The sequence below is a fragment of the Hydra vulgaris genome, chromosome 09 (assembly GCF_038396675.1).
Source record: "Hydra vulgaris chromosome 09, alternate assembly HydraT2T_AEP".
In the NCBI taxonomy this organism is placed as follows: Eukaryota; Metazoa; Cnidaria; class Hydrozoa; order Anthoathecata; family Hydridae; genus Hydra; species Hydra vulgaris.
In genome coordinates this window covers 23890001-23907040 of record NC_088928.1, presented here as the reverse complement: position 1 = coordinate 23907040, position 17040 = coordinate 23890001, and the positions used below count along the sequence as shown (strand labels likewise).

Here is a 17040-nt window from a genome sequence, read left to right as displayed (position 1 = left end):
TGTCCGTTCATATGTACATACAAAACCAAATAAATCTGTTTTATATTCCATCTACAAATTGCGTAAAATATAAAATATTGCATTTACAAATTGCGTATAATAACTCAGCAAACATTTGGTCTAAAAAAGACGCTTTTAATACGTTTTTTATACGTCATTTTTAGACCGAATGTTTGCTGGGAAAGTTATATATTGAGTATTTAGTTTCGTATTTGTGGTTTAAAGAAAAAAAGTAAGTTTGGAAAAAGCTTGGTAGCAAACCATTTTTAAACTTAAACATAAAAATAAGTATATTAAGAATATTTATTTCATAGACATTAGGCACTCCAATTTCTCTTAGTAGTGGCTTGGCACTAGCGTTTCAGATTTTGATAATTTTGTAAAAAGAATATATTTACTTTTTTCAACATTTAATGAGAGTTTGTTAGCCTTAAAACATTCGTTCAGATTCTCAAGTTCTTGCTTAACAGTGTTAAATAGTAGGCTAATGTTTGTGTGGCTAAAGAATACTTGCGTATCATTAGCAAAAAGGACAAAGTTAAGTATGTTAGAAGATAAGTACTGTGTCCGACAAAAAAAATGCTTGGATAGACATGCAAGAGAACTTAACTAAATTTCTACAACTGATATAGAAAAAACGTATTACAATCACTTGTTGAGAGTATGCATCGAGGAGGCATACTCTCAACAAGTGATTGTAAGAGTTCACCAGAAATGTTCTTCCATTGATTTTGAAGAATTTGAAACAACTCTTCTTTATTTTTTGGAGCTCTTGTCTTGATTCCTCGATCCAATATACTCCAGAGATTCTTGATAGGGTTCAGATCAGGACTTTGAGCTGGCCAAGAAAGAACCACAAATTTTTTGTTCTTCAAATAATTTTTCACATTGTTTGCCGTATGTTTCGGGTCATTATCTTGCTGAATAACCCAACTTTTATCTTTAAATTTTTTTTTTATATGTATTCGTCATTATTAATATAAGTTTGTACAACATTTTACCGTGAAATATATGACTGGAGCAAGTATAATTTTGTCTATGAGAGTTTCAGTTTGACGAGTTATGCGAGTTGGTTTATTAATTAATGGTAAAATATTGTGCTGATAGAGGAGATTTAGAAAGCGTTCGACTATATTATCATTTTTTAGGTTTAAAAGGTTTATATTAAAATCCCCCATTAAGTATATTTGTTTATTTCTAACGCTTACTAAATACTGTTCTAAATAGTTTTCAAACGTTGTTTTATTTCCGCTAGGTGGTCGATACATTGCGGTTAAATAAACACTTTTTTTGTTATGAATCAGTAGTTCTATAGTTAACGACTCACATTCCGCATTACAATTACTAAGATTTTCTGATTTTTGAAAATAAATTGAATTATGAATTAAAAAACATATTCCGCCTCCTCAGCCATCAACTCGGGTTTGATTTGTATCCTGGTAATTGAAGATTCGAGTTAACGGAATCTTCAATTTGACACCAAGTTTCTAAAAGACATATTACCTTGAATTCATGGTTAATGTTTCGTAACATAGCTTTAAGATTTTCAAAGTTTTTTTTTAAGACTTCTAATGTTTAGGATTAATGTCGAAAATAATGGTTGCGTTGAGTTAAAATAACAAGATACTTCCTCAACATTAAAGTAACAAGAGTCAATTTCAATTTCATTAAAAAGATTTCTATCAGGATCTTTATTTTTATTCAAAAGCAGTGAACTATTTTTATCAAAAAAATTGTTTTGTCAACCATTTGTATTATAAAAAATGAAAATATATTTTTGAAAACGAAAATTAATATTTTTACTTACTTCGATCTTTCTTGGTAAAATCACTTTTGAATTTAATAATTTTGTCGTACCTTACAGCAACGTTCTCTCCGTTTTCTCTCCTTAGCTTCGCCTCTGAAAATAGCTTCTTTCTTATAATTGAAGTCTCTCGAGAGTAATCTTCGTTTATATAAATGTTTAGTCCTTTGAGTCGGTGGGCTTCTTTCAGGATTTTTGTTTTGTCTTTAAATCTTAGTAATTTTAGAATTATAGTTCTTTTTTTTCCGTCTTTTTTATACCCTGTGCGACGGGCTCGTTCGATCTCTACTTCATTCACATCCAAAGATTTAGAAAATAATTTTAAAACTTTATCTTCGGTCTCATCCCAGGTTTCGTTAACACTTTCCGTAATCCCTTCAATTCTAAGATTATTTTGTCTTGAGCGATCTTCTAGTATTCTATTTTTCTCATTAATATTTTGTATTGGGCTTTCTTTCTCTAAGTTGTTACTTACCGTTTTGACTTTCTGTTCAATTAAATGTTCGTGAAAGTTTAGACTTTTCTTTAACTCATTTAATTCTTTTTCTAGTTTGTTTATTTTGTTTACATTATCAGCAGATTTGTTTTCAATCAATCCCAATCGATCGTTTATTATTTTCAAATTCGAACTCAGAATGTCAACTAAGTTTTTTTCTTGTTTTTTTAGTATTTTTTTCAATTTATTTTTTGTATTCATTGAACATTTGAGTCAGCATTTTCTTTATTTCTGATACTGTTGCAGCCATATTTTTTATAATACAAGTCACAAGGAACGAAATATTTCATAGAATATACAGATTTTAAGACACGTGCTCAACTAAGACGCCATCTTTAACCCGCCATCTTTAACCCGCCATCTTTGAATATTGAATATTAAAGATAATATTAAATATTAAATATAAAATATTAATATAAAATATAAATTAAATATTAAATATAAAATATTAAATATTAATAATATTGAATATTAAAGAGCTCATTTGCACTAGGTATCAGTTGATGAATTAAGATTTGTTTGTAGATTTTACTGTCCATAATACCAGGAATTTTATACAAACGACCAACACCCGATGAAGTAAAACATCCCCATACGTTCAATTTTTTATCGTGCTTTACTGTTGGCTGTGTTACTAATGGATCGTAACGTTCATTATGTAACCGCCAAACACGCAATCGTCCACTAAAGCGCGAACAAAATAGTGACTCATCACTCCATAAAACATTTTTCCATTGTTCGGTTGTCCAATTTTGATATTGCTTTGCCCATTGAAGTCTTTTTTTCCGGTTACTTTCAGAAATAAATGGTTAACGCTCCAATAAGATTAAAATTTCCCATTAGAATGGATCCTTCGAAGAACCGTCCGTTCGTTAACACCCAGTTTAAAATTTCTTTTTATTTCAGCCGCTGTTATCTTTCTATTCTTTCGAACCTATCATATAATTAATCTGTCCTTTCAATTTTTTTCCAATTTCATGGTCAGTGTATCCACTTTCATGCCATGCATTCTTATCTTTTTTTGAGTTGTCTGGCGCATTGTTCGACTTGGGTGCTTTGATAGAAAAAGCGACAATTGAAGCAAGAAAAATAATTTAGGATTACGTTTTCGCTCACAATAAATATTTTTTTTCACAACTCGCCAAAATTTGTCCGGAATTCGACATGTCAAGCTCTAATTGACAAATAATAAAATGACGTAAACATGTGGTTGTAGTTTGCCCAAAGATCTTTCTAGAATATTAAAGATACACTATTGAAATGAATTTTTTCTTCCTGAAATAGTATTAAAAAATATATATATTGTAAAGAATATTTGATTGTCATTCGTTTTGTTGTAATTTTTTCAGAGTTCACCTAAGCTTTTTTTTTGTCGGACACTGTAGATATCGTTAATGTAAACGAGGAATATCAATGGACCAAGAATTGATTCTTGTGGGACCCCACAAGTAATGTTTTCAAGTCGTGTTACAGTGTTGTTATATGATAAAGCTTGTTTCCAATTAATAAGGTAAAAGCGAAACCATTTTAAATTGTCATTTCTTATTCCATAATTATACAGTTTATAAAGAAGAATTTCGTGGTCAACTGTGTCAAACGTTTGAAAAGATCAAGAAATACCTCAAGAGTGTATTTATTGTTGTCAAATTCATTAAAAATTTTGTTGACAAGTTTGGCTACAGCGTGTTCTGTTGAATGGTATTTTTGAAAACCATATTGGTTTTTATTTAGCAGGTGGTGGTTTACCAGATAGTTGTAAAGTCTATTGTGCATTATGCGCTCTAATGTTTTTGAAATGCATGGTAAAATAGAAATAGGCCTGTAGTTAGAAGCTATAGAATCATCTCCGCTTTTAAATATAGAAACAACTTTTGCTAGGTTTACCTGATCAGGGAATACCCCATTTTTTAAAGACAGATTACAGATATGCAGAAGGAGATATTCAATAATATCGTAGACATTTTTTACAACGTTCACGCTAATGTCATCTAGTCCTGGACTTTTGTTTTGTTGTAAGGTATTAAATGCATTTTTAAGCTCAGCCGGAGTTATTTCAAGCTCGTTCATGACTGAGGCTTTTTTTCTAGATACAATTTATAAACATATTTTTCCAGGAGTTATTTTATTAGCTAGTTTTTCCCTAATTTTTATAAAATGAAATTAAATTTCTCTGCAATATCTATTGCCTTATTGGCTACTGTATCATTCTCATCTGTTTTTAAGTATTGCGGAAACACGTTGGTGGCATCTTTTTTTCCGCTGTTACCTCTTTTATTGCGGCCCATGATTTTTTGGTGTTACCGCAATAATTTTCTAATAAATTGCAATAACAGTTTGTTTTTTTTAAATGTTTTTTTAATTTTTCAAACAGAATTTTGTATTGTTGATATATTTTTTCGTTTTTATAAGTCTTTTTTTTCAAAAGTTTTTCATAAAATATATACTTTTTTGAATATTTAATAAGCCGTTTTGTCATCCAAAGATTTTTAAAGATTTTGATTTTAGTTAACTGTTCAAGTTTTGGAAACACTTTTTTGTACAAACTTGTAAAAGTGTGTTTAAAAATATTGTAAGCTGTGTTAGTATCTTTGCAATTAACAACCTGATCCCAGTTTTCTATTGATAAGTTGTTTTGGAACTTTGTTATATTTTTTTCATTTATTTCCCTTTTTTTTTTGTTTTCTTTCTTGTTTTTGAAATTAATAAGTAGAAGAAATATTGGAAAACGGTCACTTATATCAGATTTTATTATTCCGCTTTGAATGTTACATTTTATAGTATTATTTGTAAATATGTTATCAATTAGGGTAGCGGTTTGGAGAGTTACTCGAGTTAGCTTATTTATTAAGGGTCCAGTCAGATCAGGTTATCCTGATACTGGTAACATGTAACCCAGTACAATCTGCTTCATGTCCTGCTGCCTTGTAGGATACGCCTTTTTAGGTAGTCAGGTTTCTCGAACTCTGTGGTAGCTCTCAGAGAGGCTGATTCCATCAACAGCTGAAAAATATCAAAGTATTAACAGTGCCATGTTGCACATGGATGGTGTCCCTGTTTGTACTTTTGGTGTGCATTGCGGAGGTCAAATTTAAAGCGCTTTCTCACGGCGTAGGGTTTATTAATAGTAATGAGGCAATTGCTTGGGCTATTAAACGGTGTATGAGTACTATCTATGCTTTGAGTCAAGTTCTTCTATTTAATTTTAAAATGAATAAAGTACCAAAAACTATAAAACATAAAAAACCATCATCATCACCAAGTTCTCTAAACCTATCATTCACTAATATTCGTGGTCTTCGAAGTAACTTTTCTTTTGTTGAGTCTTATCTCTTGAAAAGTTCACCAGACCTACTTGCTCTTTGCAAGACTAATTTGAGTTTAGCTGTCTCATCTTGTGATCTTAGTGTTGATGGTTATCTTCCATTAATTCGTAAAGACTCCAATAGTCACATGCTTGGCCTGGGCATTTACATTCGTAAGAATTCACCCATTTGTCGTGAAACTAGGTTTGAGTCCACAGACTATTCTTTCATATGATTTCGTTCAGCACCACTTCACTCTATTGCCTTTCTCTTTGTTTTATATCGCTCTCCTTTGTCTCAAGACTGCACTCTTTTTGATGTTATTTCTGATAATATTGACCAAGCCCTCTCTCTTTATCCATCAGCTAATATAGTTGTTGTCGGTGACTTTAATGCTCACCACTCTGAATGGCTTGGCTATAGTGTCAGTGATTCTGCAGGCATTAAAGCCCGCAACTTTTGCCTTTCTCAATCCCTTACTCAAATAGTCAACTTTCCAACTCGCTTTCCTGACAACCCGAATCATTTACCTTCTCTACTCGACTTACGTCTTGTTTCTGATCAGTTTGATCTCTCTAAAACTAATATCTCATACTTCTTCATCACCTGAATCCCCTATTATCGAACCTCTTACAACTACAGTACAGCTGACTGGGATTCTTTCCGTGATTTTCTTCGTGATGGCCCTTGGGTAGAAATCTTTAGTCTTCCTGTCGAAAAATGTGTTTCTTACATAACTTCGTGGATTCAGGCTGGCATGGAATCTTTTATTCCCTCTCGAAGATTCCAAGCCTTATTCTCCTCCATGGTTTTCCTCACACTGTGCTGCTGTGATTGCCAATCGAAACCGTTACTTTCATATTTATCAGCAAAACAATTCTCCAGAAAACAGACGTCTGTTTATTACTGCTGGAAACAATTGTAAAAAGGTTCTGTCTAACGCCAAAACCCGCTATTCTCAGGTCATGAAATCTCGTATCTTATCTCAAAAATTAGGCTATCGTGACTTCTGGAGAATCTCTAATAATATCAATAATAAGGGCAAATCTATAATTCCACCTCTCTTGTATGGTTTAGACTTTGTCACCTCACCTAAAGATAAAGCTGAATTGTTTGCTAAAAACTTTTCATCAATATCATCTCTTGATTCCACTAGTTGCGTTCTACCTGATATTGCCAACAACCAGGTTGATCCATTGCTTGACATTCATATCACTCCAGCTTCTGTATCTAAAGTGATTTCCTGCCTAGACTCTTCTACAGCTTGTGGCCCGGACAACATTCCTGTTATTGTCTTGCAGAAGTGTTCTCCGGAGCTGTCGTCTATACTCTCAAAACTATTCAACAAGTGCTTTTCAGAGTCTTGTTTTCTAGCCTGCTGTTTCCTGCCGGCATCTGTTATCCCAATCTTCAAAAGTTCTGGAGAGCGATCTGATTCGTCTAACTACCGTCCCATAAGTCTTCTTCCTATCAAAAGCAAAGTTTTTGAATCTTTAATTAACAAACACTTAATTTCTAATCTTGAATCTAATAGCTTACTTTCTGACCATCAATATGGATTTCGATCTTCTCGTTCAACAGCTGATTTGCTGACAGTAATAACTGATAGGTTTTATCGTGCATTAGATAGAGGTGGAGAGGTTAAGGCCATCGCTCTTGTCATTTCAAAAGCTTTTAATAAAGTTTGGCACGCTGGTCTTCTCCATAAACTTTCTTTTTATGGTGTATCTGGCAACATCTTTAAGATTATGGAATCCTTCCTTTCCAATCGTAGCATAAAAGTTGTCCTCGATGAACAGCACTTTTCTTCTTATTCTGTAACTTCAGGGGTTCCTCAAGGTTCTACCCTTGGCCCTATACTCTTTTTAATTTACATTAACGATCTTCCAGATATTCTCACATCTAAGGTGGCATTGTTTGCTGATGATACTACCATTTATTTTTGTCATGATAAGAAACCAACACCCTCTGATTGCTTGGAGGGGGCATTTGAGCTTGAAAAGGATCTCACTTCTGCTACAGCATGGGGCTCACAGAGGCTGGTGAATTTTAATTCAGATAAAACTCAATTTTTTTCAGCCAATCGTAATCGCAATAATTTAGATCTTCCTAAATTTATGAACGGTGATGTACTCGATAAGTCATCTACTCTTCATCTTCTAGGATTAACTCTTACTTTCAATCTTTCTTGGAAACCATATATCAAATCAGTTGCAAAATTAGCATCTGCTAAGGTTGCATCTCTTTATCGAGCTCGTCACTTTCTTACTTCGGATTCTATTCTCTATCTCTATAAATCTCAAATCCGGCCTTGTATGGAATACTGTTGCCATATCTGGGGTGGTTCTTCTAATGATGCCCTTTTTCTTTAAGACAAGATGAAAAAACGCATTGTAAACATAGTTGGACCTGCTCTTGCAGCCAACCTCCAACCATTATCACATCGTCGTAATGTTGCTTCTCTTTCTCTTTTCTCCAAAAACTATAAAGGGCACAGCTCTAAAGAGCTAGCGTCTCTTTTGCCATCTACTAAAATTCATTCTCGTATTACTCGTCATTCAATTAAGTGTCATTCTTTTTCTGTGACTGTTCCTAAGTACTCCAAAAACGCTTATTCGTCTAGTTATTTTCCTCGAACATCAGCTCTTTGGAATTCGCTTCCTTCATCTTGCTTTCCTGATTCATATAACTTGCAATTAATTATTTATTTGCTTTAAGTCGTTCGTCAATCGTTATCTTGCTCTACAATCTTCCTCTTTTTTCTTTCAGTAAGGCAAGGTGAATTAATCCAAATGTTCAAATTAGTAAAACAAATTGACGAACTAAATTTGCTTAACCGAATTGAATATTTTAATACTAATTGTTAAGCAAGAGGTCATAAATTAAAAATGCATAAGGAGTCAATAACACAATTAGACAAAAAATTTTCACTAATGGAATTATAAATGACTGGAATGTACTAACACCAGAAATCATAGAGTTTCCAAACGTAAATCGATTTAAAAACAACATTTATAAATACTTTAAATTTTAACCTCAAATCTCAGATCTTATGTATTGTTTTTAATCCGTTTTCACTTTTTTCAGTTGTGAGTGTCATAAAGTTTTATATCAGATTCAAAATCAAGTAATCATTTTCATCGTACTACAAGTGAGATAATTGTTTGATTTTACAAGTTGTAGTTAGTTTATGATAAATAAGCTAGAAATTTAGGTTAAATAGTAGTATTAGCTAAAAGAGTAGTATTAGTTTAAAATGTAGCATTAGCTTAAAAAGTAGTACTAGCTTAAAGAGTAGTATTAGTTTAAAGCGTTATTGTTCTTCTTCTTCTTTATATTTATACTTAATTTGTCTATAATTTTATTTATGCTAGAGCTTTTTTTGTTTATTTGGATTTATTCTTTTTTCTTTATTTATGCTTGGAGTTTGAAGAAGTTTTTTGTTATAAGGTTTCAAAGACTTGAAGTTTTTGATTTGTTTTTATTATTAAATAATTATATTTAAAAAAATGATTCTTTTTTATTCCTTTATTTCATTGATTTTAACTTTGCCATTATTTTATTTTAGTTTGACTACTGTTGAAATATGGTTTTAATTTAGTAAACTTCCATGAATTTAAGTTTACTTTATTAATCATTCACCAACAGTTAAGGAAAAATTGAATTCAACTCTTTTATTTTCAAGTAAAATTGCAAAATATGATTTAACTGTAGTTAGATAATATCTTATTGCTGTTTTGTATCATTATTTATTTACATTTATTTTACATTTATTTACTCTACTATAATATGTCTGTTGTACTATTTCTTAAACCCCACAAAGTATACCTTATCTAATCAAACAAACATATCATCGTTGTTTATGCAGTTGTGTGTCATTAATGGAACGGTTTATTTAATAGAATAGTGACAAACTAAAGCAGTTTCCAACTGCTTTAGTTCATTATTATTGTAGTTTAAAAATAAATACTGATTTTTTTTTTAAATTATAAAATTATCTTATCATTTTTGTAATTGTTTCAGTTGGTTATTTTATTTTTATCATTGTATCATAAATATTTTTAACTGGTATTTACTTAAACTTTTCGTAAATGATCTACATTATTAGGTTGTTTTTTTGTCAAAATATATAATTTGGTTGACAAAGCCAACCAGTTTGGTAGATGCAATTTTTAAAAAAACTTTAGTTTCTTAAATAAAATGGATTAAGTGAATTATGAAAAAGAAAAACAAGACTCTCTCAATGTTAATATTTACTTAATTAAAGGGATCTATCCAGCGGCGGTTTTAAGCACAGGCAAAGCAGGCATTTGCCGGTGGCCTCGCAATTTTTTTTCTTAGTACAAGTAATATAAAAAAATTTTCTTAGTACAATAAATATAAACAACGAAACTCATTTATTAAAATTCAATATAATGTATGCGTACAGTATTTTTATAAACAGTATTTTTATAAAATATTCAACTTTACATATACATCTATTATTATAGCAATTTTTTTTTGCGTTATACATAATACCTGGCAACCATATGAAAGAGTATGCGGTTTCTAGTCTCATATACATTGACAATGACTGTGACAAATATATCTTTGCCCATATACACCTACACGTCTCAAAGGCTTTTTCTGTTTTTCCATGTTTGTTTTTTTATTTTATATAATATTGTCTTTACATTTTTACTGTTGCACAAGACATAATCTGAGCAGTGATGGGATGTTATGCTGGTTCCGGGTATTTGTTGTAGCGGTTTCTCTTTGAGCCATAGATCAGTGTTTATTCCATGTATAGGTGTTTTATCCATTGTGGATTCGATGAAGTATGGCTACATTTGCTAACAGTTATTGACAATAGTCCCATAAGCGGGGCTGCCCCCTCCCTGGGAATATCCTTGGTGAGTTGGTGAAGTCTAAAGTTGGAGACTCTCCTTGCATTGCTGTTAAAGCCATCTTGGGTTCTTTGATTTACGACTGGCACTTCCCTTATTATTGTTGTGGCTTTTATATTCACTCCTTACGCTGGCTTTTGATTAGACTCGACGTTACAGAACTTACAACAAAGACTGATATTTCTTTTACTAATTTATCACATTTACATACTATTTTTATTATTTTACATTAATGCTTTCATGAGGACGCTTGTTCCTTCCTTCTGACTTTGAGTCTTTATGAATTTATGAGTTGAGTTCTTTATGTACATTTTAATATACAAAATCCTGGTACGTTTCTGGTTTTATATTGAAAAGATTTGTGGTTTCTGTAGTATTATATTTGTTTGACGTCGCTATGCCATTTTTGTTTTTGTGAGCACTTTAATGTCTTCATTAACGATCTTTTTATTTTTCCTGACAAAAATTTTGTTTTTAGTTTCTCGTTTTTTATAGTTTGTTATATTGCTATAGCTATAGTATGATTGTTGTTGGTATAAAAAATCCCAAAGCTCTTTACGTTCCATGTGCTAACCACACATTTAATCTAATGGTATGTGATGCTGCGAAATCAGTATCAATTGCAATTAACTTTTTTGGTACTGTTCAACGAATTTTTACATTTTTTGCTGCATCAACCGTTCGATGGGACATACTGCAAAGTGTTTGTAAAATGACTGTTAAATCATTATCAGATACGCGTTGGGAAAGCCGTATAAATAGTATAAAAGTTGTAAAAGATAATTTGGTTCAAATTATAGAAGCTTTATACAAAGTTGCAGATTCAAGTTCAATTGGAGTTGCTGTTTCTGAAGCTAACGGTCTTGCAAATGAGATATCCTCATATCAGTTTATACTTTCACTTACAATTTGGCATGATTTATTGTTTGAAATTAACAAAGTAAGTAAAGTTATGTAGAATCCCTCGGCAGATATTTCTATTATGATAAAATTGGTGGAAACTACGAAAATTTGTTTAGAATCATTCAGAAGTGATGAATCATTTGAAGCGATTATTAAAAAATCTGAAGAAATAGCTATAAAATTAGGTACTGAGCCAGTATTCCCTCAAGTACGGCTTAGCCGAAAACGACGTTTTTTTGAATATGAAGGAACTGATACACCTCTAAATGGAAAGTCTGAATATAAAGTAGATTTTTTTAATGCAATAATTGATGTTGCATTAGTAAGCTTAAATGAAAGATTCAAAATGCTTGATTCATACAACAAAATATTAGGTTTTTTAACTCGTACCGAAAAAATGCGAAGTTTAGATGCAAATGAATTGTTGAATGATTGTAAAAATTTAGAAATATCACTGAGAAATCCTAGTACAGAAGAATCGGACGTGAACCATGAAGAGTTATACTCGGAAATAAATACATTTTTAAGAATGGAAGCTTCGGCGGAATCGAAAGATGCACTGGAAATTTTGAAGTATATTACGGCAAATTCTTTAATCGAAATTTTTCCAAATTTATTTATTGCCCAACAAATTTTACAAACTTCCCCTATTTCAGTGGCAAGCGCAGTGAGGTCATTTTCCAAATTAAAACTCATAAAAAACTATTTACGTTCCACTATGGGTCAAGACCGCTTATCTGCATTAGCTTTAATTTCCATTGAAAATAAAATAAGTCGGTCCTTGGACTGTTCTGATTTAATTGATGAGTTTGCGTCTTTAAAAGTCAGAAAGGTTAAGTTTTAAGTCAATTTAATCGATCCTCCTAAAATCTGCGAAAAAAATAAATGGTATTGCATTTTGAGTAGTCTTATTAGTGCATCTTCATCCAAAATAAAAAAAATACTTAATGTACATTTAAAACCTATGTGCGTTTTTTGCTTCGTTACGTTCTAATAAATATCCAAAACACAAAAGAACACAAGAATTAAAAACTCAACTAATATAATAGAAAAATTGCCTATGGACTCGCATATGGTAAATCCGCCACTGGATCTATCCCATTAGTTGTACTCCCAATGAAAAGAGAATATATGTTTTCCAGGTTTAGAATGGTAATCAATTAAAAGATATGACAAAGAATGGTTTATGGGTTGAGATTATTTTTACACAGCAAAATATATCAAAGGCCCTTCCTTTTTACAAGCATGCCTAAAAAAATCATCAAATTTTGAATGGGACCCCTAAGTTCAGTAAAATTAAAGCCATTAAAATTCCCCTCCTGTTCCCCCTCCTCCACTATCTGATAGACTCTGCGTTCATGATTTTATGTAATCAAATAATCTAATCCATTTGATCGCCATTAAGACTAAAATACCAAGCAGAAGAAGTCATATAATACAAGAATTCTATAGAATTTACATTCAATAAGTTCGATTTTCATATCTGTGAATCTGCATAGATCTAATCTAGTATAAATGTGAATCTTTTGTAAGGGCGAATTAGTTGCAAAATAATATAAGTGTTAAGTGCAAGCATAAGTGCAAATATGCATAAGTGCGATTTGGTTTGAAGAGCTCCAAAGCTGTGCACTTTTTTATAATAAATGAATAAAGCAAAATGAATATACTGCCAAGCGACGCACAGTGACTCAAAACAACAAAAAAAATGGTAATAAACCCCTCACAACTTTTCTATAAATTAAGTGCCCTTTTTTAAATAATATTAAATTGCAATAATTTTGTATTTCAAAAGTATAAATAATTTTTTCATAAAACTTTCATTATGTATTTTATAGTAAAAAGAAGTGAAAAAATTTGTTATTATTTTCAAAGAAATCTGAAAAATGTGAGATTTTTATTTAACTAAAATAGAGTACTTTTAATTTAAATTGTATATTTAAAGTGTATATTTATTTTGAAGATAATCTTTTGGCTCTATATATTTCAAATTTACTAAAAAGAAAAATAAAAGTCTGATTTTTTTGTTTAAGTTTAAAGACTTTTTTAAAAAAAGGCAGCAAGTAATTGTATTTTTTTGATTTATATATCAGTTAAAAAAATGTTCCACCGATTTCCAAAAATATACATATATTTTCTAGTTAATTAACATTTCTACTTTTAAAATATAAAGGGATTACTGCGGTCTCCTGCGGTATTGGAAGTTATTAAAGAAATACAAATATTGTTAAACACTTAAAAACCTTGTTTTCCGCCATTTTTAAAAGTATTTTGTTATAATTAAAACAAATGAAATTGGCGGGAAACTTACATTTTATTTTTTACTGGTATTACTTCCTCTAATATAGTTTTTAAATCATAAATATTAAATATAGTTTTAAAAAACGTGCTTTTGTCATTATATACTATTTAAAAGTTTGTTAAGATATTTATTGACAATTTTAAAGAACGATTTATTATTCGATAAGTACAACATGTTTGAAAAAGCTTAACTGAACAACTTTATTATTTCCTGTTATATAAAGTTAACTTAGTAATATAGTGTTTTTACAGGATGTAACAATGTTACAATTGTTAAAGCCATAGCAAAATTAAATTTTAAACAGTGTAAATAAAAAATATATAATGTAATTTAAAATGTTTCTGATATATTAGTTTTATTATGTTGATGATTCTTAAAAACAATAACAATCAAATGATTAGATCTTATCCCAAGTATACGTGAATTAGGAATGGATAAATTAAAATTATGAAAGGATTTAATACTGAATACTGAAGAAATTCGCAAGGAAAACTTAAATAAAGTAAAGGTTGCTTTAGTTATATTTATTTCAAAGGTGAAGAAAAAACTAAAACAATGTGGACCAAATTATGATACATTTATACAAAAAGAAAATCGTTGGCTAAAAAGAAATCTTATGAACAATAAAAATAGCCATTTTGGTTTTGGAAGGCCCCATAAGCAATGGAGTGTTCTTGGAGAGCAAAGCAAAAGAAAAAAAAGAAAAGAACTAGCCACTGAACATCATGAAGCTCTATTTCTAGCTTCTGCAAAAATTGAAAATATTGCTGGAGAAAAAAAAAGCCTCTGTTTTTAAAAACAATATTTCTAATGTTTTAGAGATAGAAAAAGTTGATGAAACTTTGTATAAAACCTTTCCCATTTATATGAGTGTAGAGGAAGCTCTTGCGTTAAAAATGAACACTGATCTCAGCGATAAACAATATCAAATGATCAAAAACTCTTGTACACAATGTACATATTTATCCTACCTTGCACGATATTTTGAGGAAAAATTGAAATGCTATCCTGAGAATATACACTTTTCTGAAATTTCTGCAAAATGTATATTCTCAGTGTAAATACTCTTCATAGCATGTTAGATCACACTGTGAGTAGAATAACTGAAATAATTGATATGCCTAATTGTGGTCAAGGTAACGAAATATTTAGAGTTTTATATGATTAGTTTTGATGGAGCATTAAGCCAAAGTATTTATAAACATAAATACGAGACAAGCAACACAAGTATAGAACTTAAGTGAAGAAAATCTTTTTAGTACAGCTTTTATGCCTCTATTGCTCAAAGTAGAAAATGGCGAAATTTGGAAAAATGGAAATCCTTTATGTTGTCACTTTTGTAGACCTATATCTCTAATATAAAAAAGAGAGTCCAATTGTATCCAGAGAAGAAGAATCGGATCTAAAAAGTCAAATAAATACCTTAAAGATGTTTTGCAAAGTTTTTGGTATTGCCGGAAGAAAGGTGACCTTTAATATCAGTTATTGAGTTGATGAACAATATTAATTTATTAAAAGCAAAAACTTAGAATGAGTCAGCCTTAGGGCTCAGATTTCCAGCTTTGCATTGCTGGAATTTATTAAAATGCTTGGAATTTATTCTTTATTTGAGTTATAAATTTGAAATTAAAAAGTATAAGCCAAAAACAATTGAGGAAAAGTTATCTGTAGAGTTAAAAAAAAGAGATTCAGGTACTCTTCAGAGAACGGTTAAACCTATATGTTGACATGCCTAAAACTGGGTCTGGAAATACCAATGACGGCAATACTGCCAGAAGAGCATTTAAAAATAGTGAAGTTTTTTCTGAAATTACTAAAGTTGATTGTGATAAAATTGAAAGATTGCAAAATATTCTCATAACCATATCTTATGGATATCCTATTAATATCAATGAATTATATTTATACTGCGCTGAAACAGCTAAATGTGTAGTGAGTTTGTATGACTGGTATCTTATGCCTCCTACTGTACATAAACTGCTACTGCATAGTTCTTCTATATCACATAAATTACCTTTGCCAATCGGGGTATATTCGGAAGATGCATTGGAGAGTTTAAATAAACAGATAAGAAATTCTAGACTTAAGCACACGGAAAAAATATCAAGGTTAAACACAATGATGAATCAGATGCACTACCTTCTAGTAAGATCAGATCCAAAAGTATCAAGCATATCTTTTAGAAAACATAAGAGCTATCGAGTAAAACCGTTACCAGACGAAGTTATTAAACTAGTTGTAATGTAAATAATAAAATAAATGTAACAAAATAAAGTTTTTTTTTCTCTATGTATCAACATCCTTTAAAAACCATTTTTTTAAAATATTAAGTAGAGTAATATACCAAGATAATGTGTTTGTCTCGAAGATTCTAAAACTTAAAGAAAAATTTTTTTGTACGCGTATAGTCACCTTTAACGCACACATACGCGCATTATACGTGTCGAAGCTGCGCGTAAAAAAAAATTTATCAACAAATTTGAAATCTTTGACCCAAAAAATGTTATTTTGATATAAAACATTATTTATTTACAACTTATGTCAAATTTTATTTAATTTTTTCCGTTTTTTGAACGTCCTGAGTCACTGCGCGATGTATCAAGGAGTTTTTGTAGGACAGTGCATGGCTAAAGGTCTGCCCTCACCCAACCTATTAGGGCCCAAAAATCTTAAAAACCTTTAATTAGGCACGGTTGATCCGTTATGGTGCGCATATGCCAGAAGTTTTAAGAAATATCAGAGATTTTAAAATGGGTGCGGTTCTTAACTACATAATCTTTTTTTATATGGCAACTGTTTTTTTAAGTTTATTTTTGTAAAAATTAATGTTGCAATCATATTATTGATCTGACTCAATAAATAAATGTCTTTTTTTTATTAGTAAATAAATAAAATTGAGGCTAAAAAGAGTGAACAATCCAAAATGTGGACTGTACATATGTTTTTTTTTACTTTAATAACATGGCATGTTATACATAAGCATGATACAAGATGTTTTACATAAGCATGTTACATGCTTATGTAAAACATTTATATTTCTGGTAAATATATTGCTTTTGGATGTTGTTGGTGTAATATTCAGTGATTTTTTTTTTTTTTTGAAATAAACTTTGAGAATTTTTAACTGCACAAATTAAGTTTTTTTTTTCATTATTATTATTTTTTTTTTATACTTGACTATTTTTTAGTTGTTGCTTAAATTTAATTTTGCTGTAAAAATTTATTTTAAAATTAGGTGTATAAAAATGTAATAAAGATCAAAAGAGCTTTCTGTTTATATATATAAACCATATATATGGTTATGTTTTGATGGCTATTGTTATTTTTTTGATTTAGGAATACTTTTTGAA

The 17040-nt window shown here is 30.4% G+C and overlaps 2 protein-coding genes and 1 long non-coding RNA gene across 3 annotated transcripts in view; all 3 read left to right on the top strand.

The window, feature by feature from the left end:
* The first annotated feature begins 7980 nt into the window (after positions 1 to 7980).
* Positions 7981 to 8319, top strand: LOC136085357 (uncharacterized). Its single transcript, XM_065806658.1, has one exon. The coding sequence runs from the start codon at positions 7981 to 7983 to the stop codon at positions 8317 to 8319; it is 339 nt and encodes a 112-aa protein (XP_065662730.1).
* A 3151-nt stretch (positions 8320 to 11470) lies between these two features.
* On the top strand, positions 11471 to 12235 carry LOC136085356 (uncharacterized). Its single transcript, XM_065806657.1, has one exon. The coding sequence runs from the start codon at positions 11471 to 11473 to the stop codon at positions 12233 to 12235; it is 765 nt and encodes a 254-aa protein (XP_065662729.1).
* Positions 12236 to 13562: 1327 nt separating this feature from the next.
* The window catches only part of LOC136084661 (uncharacterized), a 7136-nt gene continuing 3658 nt past the window's right edge, over positions 13563 to 17040 (top strand). Inside the window, exons 1-2 of the long non-coding RNA XR_010640737.1 lie at positions 13563 to 13715; positions 17027 to 17040. The exon at positions 17027 to 17040 is cut by the window's right edge and continues 31 nt beyond it. This is a non-coding gene — a long non-coding RNA (uncharacterized LOC136084661). The remainder of the gene's footprint in view (positions 13716 to 17026) is intronic.